The sequence below is a fragment of the Phacochoerus africanus genome, chromosome 8 (assembly GCF_016906955.1).
Source record: "Phacochoerus africanus isolate WHEZ1 chromosome 8, ROS_Pafr_v1, whole genome shotgun sequence".
NCBI lineage: Eukaryota > Metazoa > Chordata > Mammalia > Artiodactyla > Suidae > Phacochoerus > Phacochoerus africanus.
In genome coordinates, this window is record NC_062551.1 from 55,172,147 (window position 1) to 55,185,484 (window position 13,338).

At 55.0% G+C, this 13,338-nt stretch overlaps 1 protein-coding gene across 5 annotated transcripts in view; it reads left to right on the plus strand.

Moving 5' to 3' along the window:
- MYH14 (myosin heavy chain 14) overlaps positions 1-11,213 on the plus strand; it is an 89,464-nt gene extending 78,251 nt beyond the window's left edge. For all 5 annotated transcript variants that reach the window (XM_047790155.1, XM_047790158.1, XM_047790156.1 and 2 more), the window contains 8 exons: positions 343-504; positions 2,566-2,694; positions 3,257-3,345; positions 3,434-3,557; positions 6,099-6,307; positions 8,286-8,394; positions 10,105-10,277; positions 10,446-11,213. In XM_047790155.1, coding sequence (XP_047646111.1) covers positions 343-504; positions 2,566-2,694; positions 3,257-3,345; positions 3,434-3,557; positions 6,099-6,307; positions 8,286-8,394; positions 10,105-10,277; positions 10,446-10,605 — 1,155 coding nt within the window. In that variant the 3' untranslated portion in view covers positions 10,606-11,213. The remainder of the gene's footprint in view (positions 1-342; positions 505-2,565; positions 2,695-3,256; positions 3,346-3,433; positions 3,558-6,098; positions 6,308-8,285; positions 8,395-10,104; positions 10,278-10,445) is intronic.
- The last annotated feature ends 2,125 nt before the right edge of the window (positions 11,214-13,338 follow it).

Consider the following 13,338-nt stretch of genomic DNA (forward strand, 5'->3'; position numbering starts at 1 on the left):
CATGGGCTCACCCAAGACTTGGTCTTGGAGGCACTGGGCAGCCTCAGGAGAGCCATGAGCAGCGGAGGGGCAGCGAGTGTCAGCTCTGGCAGTGGGAGGATTGATCCATCGGGAGCCTTCTGGCACCAGCTGGAGGGGAGAGATGGGAACAGAAAGGAGGCTGGGGCGGGAGGGATTCCAGGGATGGAGGATGGTGGGGTCTGTGGTGGAGAGAGGCGTGGGGCAGGAGGACCAGGGCTGGGGGCCTGGACAGGGGCTGGAGTGCAGACATCTGTGTCACTAGCATGTAGAGGGAGCCCGGGCCCCCTGTCCCCTGAGCCTGAGCCTCTCCCCGCCCCCAAGCTGCGGGATGCAGAGGTGGAACGCGATGAGGAGCGCAAGCAGCGCGCCCTGGCCGTGGCCGCCCGCAAGAAGCTGGAGGCGGATCTGGAGGAGCTGAAGGCTCAGACCGTGGCCGCCGGGCAGGGCAAGGAGGAGGCCGTGAAGCAGCTTCGCAAGATGCAGGTAAGGGGTGGGGCTTCAGCCACAGAGAGGGGAGGCCCCGCCCTCGCTCCGGCTCCCAAACCAGCTCGAACCCGCCCTCTTGATGCCCTGAGCAGCAGCCGAATGAAGTCCACAGTTTTGCAAACATCCATGCCCCAAAGACTCAGGTGGTTCTTTTTATATTTATTTCCTTTATTTAAAATGCTTAATTTTTAAGTTCAATTTCCTCATCTTATTTCATTTTTGAAATGGAAATAACCTCCACAACCCCCTTATGAAAGTTATACATGATGGAGTTCCCGTCGTGGCGCAGTGGTTAACGAATCCGACTAGGAACCATGAGGTTGCGGGTTCGATCCCTGCCCTTGCTCAGTGGGTCAAGGTTCCGGCGTTGCCGTGAGCTGTGGTGTAGGTCGCAGACGCGGCTCAGATCCTGCGTTGCTGTGGCTCTGGCGTAGGCTGGCAGCTACAGCTCCGATTCGACCTCTAGCCTGGGAACCTCCATATGCCGCAGGAGCGGCCCAAGAAATGGCAAAAAGGCAAAAAGTCAAAAAAAAAAAAGTTATACATGGTTATTTTTTTTTAATTTGGGGGAAGGGGAGTTCCCCGGTGGCTCAGTGGCTTAAGGATCAGGCGTGTCCCTGCTGTGGTGTGGGTTCGATCCCCGGACCAGGGCATGCCACCAGTGCGGACAAAAAAAATTTTTTTTATTTTTTATTTTATTTTATTTTTATTTTTTTGTCTTTTCTAGGGCCACTCCTGTGGCATGTGGAGGTTCCCAGGCTAGGGGTCTAATCGGAGCTGTTGCTGCTGGCCTACACCACAGCCACAGCCACAGCCACAGCCACAGCCAATGCCAATCCAGATCCAAGCCGCATCTGCAACCTACACCACAGCTCACAGCCATGCCAGATCCTTAACCCACTGAGTGAGGCCAGGGGTTGAACCCCCAACCTCATGCTTCCTGGTTGGATTCGTTTCTGTTGTGCCACAGCGGGAACTCCTGTGTCTTTATTTTAAGCACTATTGGGGGAAAACCCTTTTGCCGGCGTCCCTACGCACTCTTCTCCTTTTTTTTTTTTTTTTTTTTTCTTTTTTGGCTGACCCACGGGATATGGAGTTCCAGGGCCAGGGATCAGATCTGAGCTGCAGTTGCAACCCAAGCAACACCTGTGGCAATGCAGCATCCTTAACCCACTGTGCCAGGCCTGACCGGGGAGCTCTTGGGAGTGTCCCAGGGCTCCCAAGATGCTGCCAATCTCTTTGCACCATAGCGGGAACTCCCCTACACACTCTCTTTTTTCTTTTTTTTTTTTGCTATTTCTTTGGGCCGCTCCCACGGCATATGGAGGTTCCCAGGCTAGGGGTCGAATCGGAGCTGTAGCCGCCAGCCTATGCCAGAGCCACAGCAACACGGGATCCGAGCCGCGTCTGCAACCGACACCACAGCTCACCCCAACGCCGGATCGTTAACCCACTGAGCAAGGGCAGGGACCAAACCCGCAACCTCATGGTTCCTAGTTGGATTCGTTAACCACCGCGCCACGACGGGAACTCCCCCCTACACACTCTTAATAGTGGCCAGGCATCAAAGTAGCTACAGGTATAAGCTCCAGGGCCAGCAGCCTGGGTTCAGGTCCTAGCTCTGCCGCTCACTGCCCCGTGCACTCTGCGAACCTCTCTATGCCTCGGTTTCTTCTGTCTGTAAACCGGGAAAGAAAATAGACCCACTAAATGGATTTGTGAGGATTAAGGGAGTCAAGATATATATAAAGAGCCTGGCCCAGGGTGAGTGATCCGAGTTTACCATTCCTATTATTACTGCAGAATCCAAATATTATCCCCGTTTTAGGCTTACTTTAATTTCGATGTGCTTCTTTTTAAAGAGGTGGGGGCCAGACACAGAGAGGGGCTGGCCCACGGTCGCACAGCCAGGGGCCTGGGTGTGGAAGCCCAGGTCCGCAGGGCTCTGCTTGCTTAAGGGGAGCCGAGGAACCCCCACCTGGCTGGTGAGAGGTTGTGGGGCGGCTCCCCATGAGTCACGACCAGGCTGGGCTCACGCACTCGCTCTGTTCCACCCAGGCCCAGATGAAGGAGCTGTGGCGGGAGGTGGAGGAGTCGCGCAGCTCCCGAGAGGAGATCTTTGCCCAGAACCGGGAGAGTGAGAAGCGCCTCAAGGGGCTGGAGGCCGAAGTGCTGCGGCTGCAGGAGGTAAGGCCAGATTGGGCGGGGCCCTGGGAATGGGCGGGGCGCTAGGGGTGGGGAGTGGGCGGGTCTTGTGGGCGGGGCCCGGAGACTCGGGGGATCCTTGGGAGGGTCCTGAGTAGAGGAGCCGCAAGTCCGCTCTTGGGCCGTAGCGGGTCCTGGAGGCAGGGAGGCTGCGGAGGGAGGATGAAGCCCGAACCGGGTCTGTGGGGACGCAGAGGAGGGAACAAGGCAGAGAGAGTAAGGGAGCAGGATGGACAGGGTTGTGGGTGGCAGAGGGTCAGAGGAGGTGAGGAGAGGCCTGGAGGCCTGGCGGGATGACTGGAGGGGGAGCAGGTTTGAAAGGAGAAGCTGGGCTCAGTGAGGAGTGGCTGAGGGCGAGAGACCTTGGGGACGGGCAGCAAGAGACGGACACGGATCAGAGACTCAGGAGACGGATATAAGGGACATCTACCTGCAGACGGTGGGGAAAAAAAGGTCGGGACTTGAGGGGTTTGGGGCAGGGAGGCCGGTACCCGGATAACCTCCCCTCGCCACAGCTGGCCACCGCCTCTGTCTGTCTTCGCAGGAACTGGCGGCCTCAGACCGGGCCCGGCGGCAGGCCCAGCAGGAGCGGGACGAGATGGCAGATGAGGTGGCCAATGGCAGCCTCAGCAAGTGAGTGGCCCAGGGTAATGTGGGGACAGGGCTCCCTCTCCTGGCCATCCTTCCCTCTCACCTCCCTCCCCGTTCCGGGTCTCCCCAGGGCCGCCATTCTGGATGAGAAGCGTCAGCTGGAGGGGCGCCTGGGGCAATTGGAAGAGGAGCTGGAGGAGGAGCAGAGCAATGCAGAGCTGCTCAATGACCGCTACCGCAAACTGCTCCTGCAGGTGAGCACAGCTGGGTCACCGGCTGCCAGCCTAGGTCCCTGCTGGCCTGGGACCTAGGGCCTCTCATTCAACAAATTTAGGAAAAGGGAATCTTTTAGTTGGGTTTTGAAGGCTGAATAGGAGCTGGGGGGGGGGCACCAATGCATTCATTCATTTGTATTTCTGAGGCTTGTCAAAGGCTAAATCCAGGGATGAATTATGTGGGTCTATGTCCTGCAGAATTCCCTGGGCTTGGAATTACACTGACATTATAGAATGACATGTGTGATAATAGAAGCATCCAGGGCCCAGTAGAGAAAGAGAGAACTCTACAAGAGAGAAGCATTTGGAAGAAAGAATATTTGGCTGGGGTTGTAAAGCATATGTAGGGGCTAGAAGAAAAGCATATTTCATTTGTATATTTATCGATAAATATTTTATGAGGCTTCTGAAGTTCTAGATCCTATTCTGGGTGGTGCCAGGAACCTGGAGATGAGTCATTCCAGGTCTCTGCCCTTAAGGACAGCCTAGTCTGATGGAGGAGAGAGGCTATCCCAATACAGAAACAAATGAAAATGGAGGAAGCAGGAGTTCCAGTCGTGGCTCAATGGTTAACAAACCTGACTAGCATCCATGAGGACATGGGTTCCATCCCTGGCCTCACTCAGTGGGTCGGGGATTCAGCTACACCATGTGGTGTAGGTTGCAGACTCAGCTCAGATCCCACGTGGCTGTGGCTGTGGCGTAGGCTGGCAGCTACAGCTCCGATTCGACCCTTAGCCTGGGAACCTACATATGCCACAGGTGCAGCTCTAAAAAGAAAAAAAAAGAAAAAGAAAAAAAAAAGCTCATTCCAGATCTGAATCAGGAAGCGAAGCAGAGTAGCCTGGACCGGCTTCAGGCTGCCATAACCAAATACCCTAGACTGATAGCTTAAACAGGGGAAATTTATTTCTCATGGTTCCGGAGCCTGAGAAGCCCAAGACCATGATAAGATAGGTTTTATCCTGAGGCCTATTCTCTCAGTTGTAGGCAGATGTCATCTTGTGGGCTCACTGGCTGAGACTTGCTCTGCATGTAGGGAGAGAGAAAGAGCAATCTCTCTGGGTCTCCCTGTAAAGGCACTAATCCCATCACAGGCCCCACCCTCATGGCCTCTCTAACTCTCAGTACCCCCTAAAGACCCCATCTCCAGACACCAGCACAGTTGGCGGGGGGGGCTTCAATGTATGACTTTGGGGCAGAGGACGCCAACATTCAGTCCATAACACACCAGTTGTCTGGGAAGCCAGCCTGGTTATTTCAAAAGCACTTAGAAGTCAACCTGGAGAGGCTCCCGCTGGCCCCAAATGGAGGAACCTGAGCTTCAACAAGGGTAATGATTGCGGTTGCTTTCAATCCATCAAATCTGTTTAAATCCACAAGTTCACAATTTTTTTTCGGCCACCATGTGCAGCACACTTGTTGTATGATCCCTGGCTTTGCTCATTGGGTTAAGGATCCGGCATTGCCATGAGCTGTGGTGTAGGTAGAAGACGAGGCTTGGAACCTGCATTGCTGTGGCTGTGGTGTAGGCTGGTGGCAACAGCTCTGAATGGACCCCTAGCCTGGAAACCTCCACATGCCACAGGTACGGCCCTAAAAAGACAAAAAAAAAAAAAAGAGTAAAGAAGAAAAGTCAGGATGACATCCTATTTGGGAGGAAAGGAACGGGTTATTACTGGGACGGGTGTGTGAAGTTCTGTTTCTTGACCTAGGTGGAGGTGACAATAGTGTTTTAGCCTTTTACTAACCCATTGAGCCATGTATTTGATCCGCTTTTCACGTTTTCTATATCACAGTCTTATTTTCCAATAAAAGGTTAAAAAAATAGCATATGCTAATCACCACATCGATGTGTTCCTGTGAGGGCGAAATGAAATAAAGCATGAATCAGACTGGATCTGACTCATTTCTGCGTGCCGGGCATAGGCCCTTGCTCAAAGTAGGAGCTGAATAAATAAACAAGAATTATTATTAGGGGTATGTTTACACATTTTCAATGTAATAGCTACTGTTAATGGAGCCGGCACTTCTCCAAAGGATCCTGTATATCAAAACCGCCTGAGATGCTTGTTGAAAAAGTGCATTCATGGACCCCATTCCAGACCTGCTGAATTAGAATCTCTGGAGGGTAGGACCCTGAGGTTCTTTTTTTTTTTTTTTTTTTCACAAGCGCACCCAGTGATCTTGGTGCAAACAAAAGTGTGATAACCCAGGGACAGACTCATTCACAGTCAGAGGTAGAATTTATAGCGTTTAAACAAGTTTGTGATAGTCTTGTGGACTTATTAAAATAGCAGAAACCTATCCAAAAGGTTAAAACCCAGAGCTGGCGCTGCTGTTGGCTGATAAGCCAATCGGGAAAAATACACACCACCATTTTCTGAGTATCTAGCTTGTACCAGGCTCTGTGCTCTGCCCTTAACAGTCCTCAACTCTGTTGTGGGAGGCGCCTGCCTTTCCTTCCCACCTTCCCTCTGAGACTCCACCGTGCCCTTCTTGCCTTTCCCGCTGCTCCAGGTGGAATCACTGACCACAGAGCTGTCAGCTGAGCGCAGCTTCTCAGCCAAGGCAGAGAGTGGGCGGCAGCAGCTTGAGCGGCAGATGCAGGAGCTGCGGGGGCGCCTGGGTGAGGAGGATGCTGGGGCCCGGGCCCGACAGAAGATGATCATTGCTGCCCTGGAGTCTAAGCTGGCCCAGGCTGAGGAGCAGCTGGAGCAGGAGAGCAGGTAGGGGGGCCCTCACATTCTGGTCAATGAGATGAAAGGGAACTGCTTGTGTTACAAGCACCTGCTTTAGAAATATCCAAAAGAGGAGTTCCCATCGTGGCACAGTGGTTAACGAATCTGACTAGGAACCACGAGGTTGCGGGTTCGATCCCTGGCCTTGCTCAGTGGATTAAGGATCCAGCGTTGCCGTGAGCTGTGGTGTAGGTCACAGACGTGGCTTGGAGCTCACATTGCTGTGGCTGCAGCTCCGATTAGACCCCTAGCCTGGGAACCTCCATATGCCATGGGAACGGCCCTAGAAAAGGCAAAAAGACAAAAAAAGAAAAAAAAGGAAAAAAAAAGAAAAAAAAAGAAATATCCAAAAAAGACCCTATTCATGGTAGATGATTTCCTGTATCATTTGGGATGCTTTGGGCTGCAAGTAACTGCATTCTCAGTATATAATTTATTTTACTTTACTTTGAATTAAATTATTTATAGTGTGACTTAACCAATGAGCTACTTTCTATAGCTGACTTGATTATTACCGGCATATAATTTAAACAGCAATACAGCTGTCATTGGCTATAGCTATATAACAAACCACCTTAAACTGAAATTTAAGTGACTTAAAAGATCAATTGTTTCTTGTTGCTCATGAGCCTTTGAGCTGGCTGGTACGTTCTGCTGATCTGAGTGTGGCGGGCCTCACGCAGTCATCTTTACTCAGCTGAAAGTCAGCGGAATGGATTTGCTGATCTTGGCTGGGCTCTCATATGTGCTACAGCCTTGCCTGGGACAACTGGGCTACCTTTTCTCTGCTCCAGGCTGGCCCAGGATGGCTCACGTGACAAAGTGAAGGTTCTAAGAGTGCAGGCTTCTTGGAGCCTCACCTGGGAACTGGCACAGTGTCACTTCTGCCACCTGCTATTACTGAAGCAAGTCATGTGGCCGGCTCAGGCTTAAGGAAACGTCCAGTCATAGCTGCCAAGCACTGCCCATCGCCAGGAACTTCATTACATGGACTTGACCCAGGGGTAAAGATCCATGCAGGGGAGGTTGGATGAGCAGAGACCACAGGGATGGGGAGATTCAGAAGACGGGAGGGAAAGGATTTGAGGGGCGAAAGGAGGTGAGGAGGGGCCCATGGGTCTGGCCGGCACAACTAGGTGGATCACACGGAACTGGGAGGAGGAGCGGGTTTGGGAGAAGGTACTGAGCCCAGAACAGGGTGCACTGAGTCTGACAGACAGCCAAGGCCGGGGTGAACCCGGCTGGAGCTCAGGAAACAGATTTAGCAGACACCAGGCTGTCAATGGGCACGGAAATCCAGGGCACAGATGAGCTTGTCCAGGGAAAGTGTGTGAGTGACAAGGGGAGAACACAGCAAAGATGGCTGAGGCCAGAGCTCTGGGCTTCTAGGGTGTTCTGCACTCACAGACAGAAAAGGAAGCTTAGAGACTAAGGATGGAGGGGGAAAAAAATTCCAGGCCAGGTGGAGGGAAAGTCAGGTGGGAAATGATGAGTCATGAGCTGGGGGCTAGGGCTGTGAGGCTGAGAGGAGGGGACAGGACAGAGTCCATGGGACAGTGGGACAGGGTTTGGGTACTGACAGCTTGGGGGGGGGGGACAAAAGAGAAGGGGTGAGGATGGTGCCTGGCGGTCTGACTTGGGGACAGGTGGCCAGTGGGTTGGTTTCCTGAGAGGAGGAAGGTTGGGAAATACCGTTGAACATGAATGAGCCAGCGGGCTTTGGAGAGCTGGTGTAGATGTGGGGACACTTTTAGGAACATCTGGCATCCGAGTAGAAGCCAAGGACTAGATGCCCTGGTGAGAGTCTGGGTGACAGCGCCTGGCCTGAGTAGACTGTGAGAGCTAGTTGGGGGTGGGAAAGAGGGCAGCCACTCCGCAAACAGGACGGCCGCCAACGGATGAGGCTCAGGCGGCAGAAGCCCAGGTACGAAGCTCTCCTGAGCGTCCCCATCATGCCTCTCCTCAGGGAGCGCATCCTCTCTGGCAAGCTGGTCCGCAGGGCCGAGAAGAGGCTTAAGGAAGTGGTGCTCCAGGTGGAGGAGGAGCGGAGGGCGGCTGACCAGCTCCGGGACCAGGTGAGCAGCTGGTGTCCTTGAGGAGGGCTGGCGGTGGGGCTCAGGGGAAATCACTGACGGACAGGTAGCAAAAACCAAACAAACAAAAAACAAGACAAAACAAAAAAACAGTTACTGTGTCCCAAGTGCTGTGCTACCAGCTTTAAAAACAAACAACAGCAACAACTTACCTGCACTCTCTTATCAGCTCCATTTCACAGGTGAGAAAAAGGAAACTTTTTGTTTTAGGTTGTTTGTTGTTGTTATGAAAATGGAAACTTTAAAAGGGGATGTAATTTGCCCCAACGTCACACAGTTAATAAAGACAGCTTGGATCCAATCCTCCTAGACCCTCTTGCCAGCTCATACCCATGCTCAAACGTGACTAGCACGCGTCACTGTGCCCTTAAAAGCTCAGCTGTGCAGCATTCCCGCTATGGCCCAGTGGCTTAAAACTCTGACTGCGGTGGCTCCCATTGCAGCTGCATCTGGGATTCAATCCCTGGCCCGAGAACTTCCCTATGCTGTGGGTGTGGCCATTCAAAAAGAAAGAGAAAAGTTCTCCTGTGTTTGATTCACCATTCATTCCACAAAACAATTACTGAGCACCTGCTATGTGCCAGGCACTCTACGAGGCATTGGTGATATGGCTGCGAATGACACAGAGAAGGTCCCTGCCCTCATGGAGCTCACATTTTCAGCACAGGAAAGAAAGATACCATAAAGCTATAAACAAGCAAAGATAGTTACAGATTGTGACAGGGACTATGAAAAAAAAAAGAGAATGGGAAGTTCCCATGGTGCCTTGTGGGTAAAGAGCCTGACTGGTATCCATGAGGATGCAGCTTCGATCCCTGGTCTCACTCAGTGAGTTAAGGATCAGGTATGGCCATGCTCTCTGGTGTAGATCGAAGACATGGCTCAGATCCGACATTGCTGTGGCTGCGGCATAGGCTGGCAACTGTAGATCCAATTGGACCCCTAGCCTGGAAACCTCCATATACCACAGGTGCAGCCCTAAAAAACAAAAGAAAAGAAAAGAAAAAAAGAGAACGAAGAGAGAGGGGGACACAGAGGATTGAGGAATGCTCCCTGGATTGGGGGTGGGGTCAGGAAGACCTGTCCAAGGAAGCAACATTTGAACAGATACTGCAGGGTGAGGAAGAGCCCGGAGGAAGGACTCGCAGGTGTAAAGACCCCGGGCATTGGAGATGCACTTGGGGAGTTGCACGCAAAAAGTGGAGCAGTATGGCTCCAGAGAAGAATGGGATTGGGGCGGTGGTGACAAGGAATGGGGTCAAACGGCATGGCAGGAGACAGACCATGGGTGCCCCCTCGCTGGAGAGAGATGGCCGGGTCTGGGGAGAGTCTGAGTGAACGTGGGCCCCATCAGTGTGTTTATGAGAAGATGACCCTTCAGGGCCTGGGCCACCAGGCTGAAGGGCTGGAGCCTTGTCCCAGGGCACTGGGGAATCACAGGAGGACTCTGAGCCAGGGAGGGACTATAGAAGACTCCTCCGCGGCCGAGTGGGGGCTGCTCGCATTGCAGGCAGAGGAAGAGGCTGGCGAGGGGATCTAGGAGAAAAGAACACAGCAGGACGGGAAGGCAGGGCGCCTGCCGGGGTCAGGAGGCTGGAGGGATGGGGCTGTGGGGGCCGTGGAAGGGGATGAGCGCGGTACCCAGGGACCCAGAGACTTGACCTGGGCCCCCTGCCACCCCCCCCCCCCAAGCTGGAGAAGGGGAACCTGCGAGTGAAGCAGCTGAAGCGGCAGCTGGAGGAGGCGGAAGAGGAGGCGTCCCGGGCTCAGGCGGTCCGCCGGCGGCTGCAGCACGAGCTGGAGGATGTCACAGAGGCCTCCGAGTCCATGAACCGGGAGTTGAACACGCTGAGGAACCGGCTCCGGTAAGGCCGCGGGGCACGCGTGCATCCTCGCTCCCCACACCCGAGCGCCCCTCCTCGCTCTGGCCCCTCATCTCCCTGTCGCGCCGTATCGCCCTGTCTCTCACTTCTCCCTCTGCCCCCTTCCCTTAACCTCTGCCCCCTGCTTTCTCGCCCTCCCCGTCCCCGCAGACGCGGCCCGCTCACCTTCACCACCCGCACGGTGCGCCAGGTCTTCCGACTGGAGGAGGGCGTGGCCTCGGACGAGGAGGCGGTGGCGGAGGAGGCGGAGCCGGGGTCTGGCCCGCCTCCCCCGGAGCCCGACGGGTCCCCCGCGGCCGTGCCCCAGTGACGCCACCCTGCCCCCAGCCACCGGGCTCTCCCTCCCTGGCCCCCTGGGTGCCTGTCCCACGAACCGCCCCCTGGATTCTTGCACTTTGGAAATGGTGCCACCCTCTGGCATGACAGCACTTATCAACCCCACCCCGGGGGTCCCCTGAGGCTTCCCCTGAGCCCCTAAACACTGAGGAGTCGGCAAGCAGGGGGCCAGGGACTCGGGTGCTCTCGCTTGGGAGAAATTCGGGTGTAGTTGGCGAGCTGGGCTCCCATCCAGCCCCAGATCCTTCTCCGTTATGAGTGACCTTTATTAGGAAGGGAGCTTGGCTCCCCTGCCCTCCTCAGCCTGGGCTCCCACACCTCCTCCGCCGCCACCAGCCGCTGACCTCCCAGACTTCCGAGCGAGAGCACCCTGAGCCCCGGGCCACCACCAGTCTTGAACCGTTGCAGAGGGGCGGGATAAGGGGACCCCTCTCACGCCCCCTCCCCTCCTGCTCCACCCTCCCTTTTGGTTGCTCTTGTGTGATCACGGTTCAGTTGGAGTTTTGCGTGGGGGCTGGAGGAGGCGCCCACACCCTCCCGACCTCCAAGCTCTGGCAGAAATAAACTCCAACCCCAGCTGGACCCCGCGGGGGCAGTGTGTGTTCCTGCAGGGGTAGGGGGGCACGGTGGGCAAGGGGCGGTGGCAGGGGGGCAGTCTGCTGGTTCCGATCCCTGGTGGCCAATGTCGGGGACCTCCTGTATACACAGCATTCCGTGTCAACGAACTCATTTCCCGCCCCCCCCCCACCTCCCTCCATGATATGCCCCCCCTCCGCTGTACAGATGGGAAAACTGAGGCTCAGGGCGGAAGGATCCCTTGCTCCAAGCCTCCAAGTCAGCGAGTGAGTGGCAGAAAGGGTGCTGCACTGTAGCTGACACTCAGGTCTTTGCAAAACAATGACAGTAGTGACCGTGAGCCATTCTCTGAACACTATTTGTTCAGCTCAGGGCTTTAGTCTCAACCCTTAGAAGTAGGGCTTTCACTGCTCTCCAGTGTCTAGAATCTGGCCCGTAGCTAGCCTTCACTTATTTGCTGAATGAATAGGCCACCCCCCTCCTGACCTTTGAGAGTGGTGGAAACAAGCCCAGAGAGGTTGAGAGACTTGCCCAAGGACACACAGCTACTAAGTAATCGAAGCCTGTCTGGCTTCAGTGTAGGTAACCTCTGAGCCCACACTAGGGAGCCAGACCCACTCTTTCTGGGAGCCAGTCACTCTCATCTAGGGCCTCAATTGCCCAGCTGCCCTCACCAACTTTCCAGTTAGGGGTTTGGATCCTCATTTTGACCATCAGGGAAACTGAGGCACGTACTTGGTCCCCCAGAATCACAAGGTGAGAGCACTCGATCAGGAAAATGTCTGGACCCTCAAGGTGCATGCCCTTAGCATTTTTTGCTTTGTTTTTTGGCTGCACCTGCAGCATCCCGGAAGGTCCTGGGCCAGGGATCCAACCAAACCAATGCCCCAGCCGCTGCTGTGACAACGCGGGATCCTTAACCCGCCTCTCCACAAGTGAACCCCCACCCTTGCCACCTTAATACAACCCCTGCTCTTGAAGACGCCAATCTTCTGTCTCCCCCAACCCCCCAGTGCCCCCAGCCCGGATCAGAGACCTTTCCTGCCCACAGAGAAGATCAAACTTTTAAATGAAAAGGAAACTTTTATTCTTGGTGGGGAGTCAGAGGGTGGGTGGGAAGGGGGCATGACACTTTTTCTTTGGGGAGGGGGGGTGACATGCGGCAGCTTCTGCATTGGGAGGTTCATGCACCCAGGGTGGGCGTGGGGGAGGCTTGGGGGAGGGGCCCGTCGACCCCTCCCTCCCTGCCCTGGGGGTGGGCTGAGAAGACCCGCCGTTAGCACCAGAGTTGGACGATTTGCAGACCTCCCCTCCCCAGACTGACTCCGGACACCCTCCCCCATCCCTGAGAGCGCCCCCTTGCCACTCCCCCCACACCCCAACGACAGGCCAGGCCCGCCCCACCCACTTTTGAGTGAGAGAAACTTATTGCTGTGTGTGTGTTGGGGAGGAGCCGCCGTGTTCAGAAAGACCCCTGCCATTCATTCCTCCCCAATCACCCCGCCCCCCGCCCCGTGTCCGTGCTTTTCCCGGAGCGCAGGAGGGGCGCGACATGCGTGTGGGGAGCGCGTCATGCAGCGCATGCGTGTAGTTGCAGGCACCCTGGCGGCTGGGGTGAAAAGGGGAGCGGGACTCGGAAGTTGTCCCTTTAGCGCTCTCTCTCTTTCCCTCCCCGAATCCCACACTGTTGACTTGGGGGATGGGGGACGAGAATAACGTTTGTAGAAGTTTCTAATGATTGTGGTTATTTTTAAAAGCTTAACTAAAAAGCTGGGTACGTGTGGCAGATTGGCGAGCAGGGGGGAGACGCTGGGAAGAGGTCCGTACCCTTTAGAAAAATCCTCACCCCCCCCCCTTTCCCCCGCAACGTTCTGCTTCCGTGAGGGTCAAGGGTACCTGGGGGGGCTTTTTTTTTTTTTTTTTTTTTAATGAGTTAAACCCTTTGGCAATGTAATCAATCTCCACCCCCCATACCCTGGTGTCTGAAGCCCCTAGCCCTTTACCCCGCCCCACCCCGCTCCCACCAGAACCCGCCCCACCCCTCGCCCCTGATTCGCCATGATTTAGGGTCCGAGGGAAGGTTGGGGGGACTCAAAATGCCCCTTGCATAGGAATCGTTGCATCAAGAATC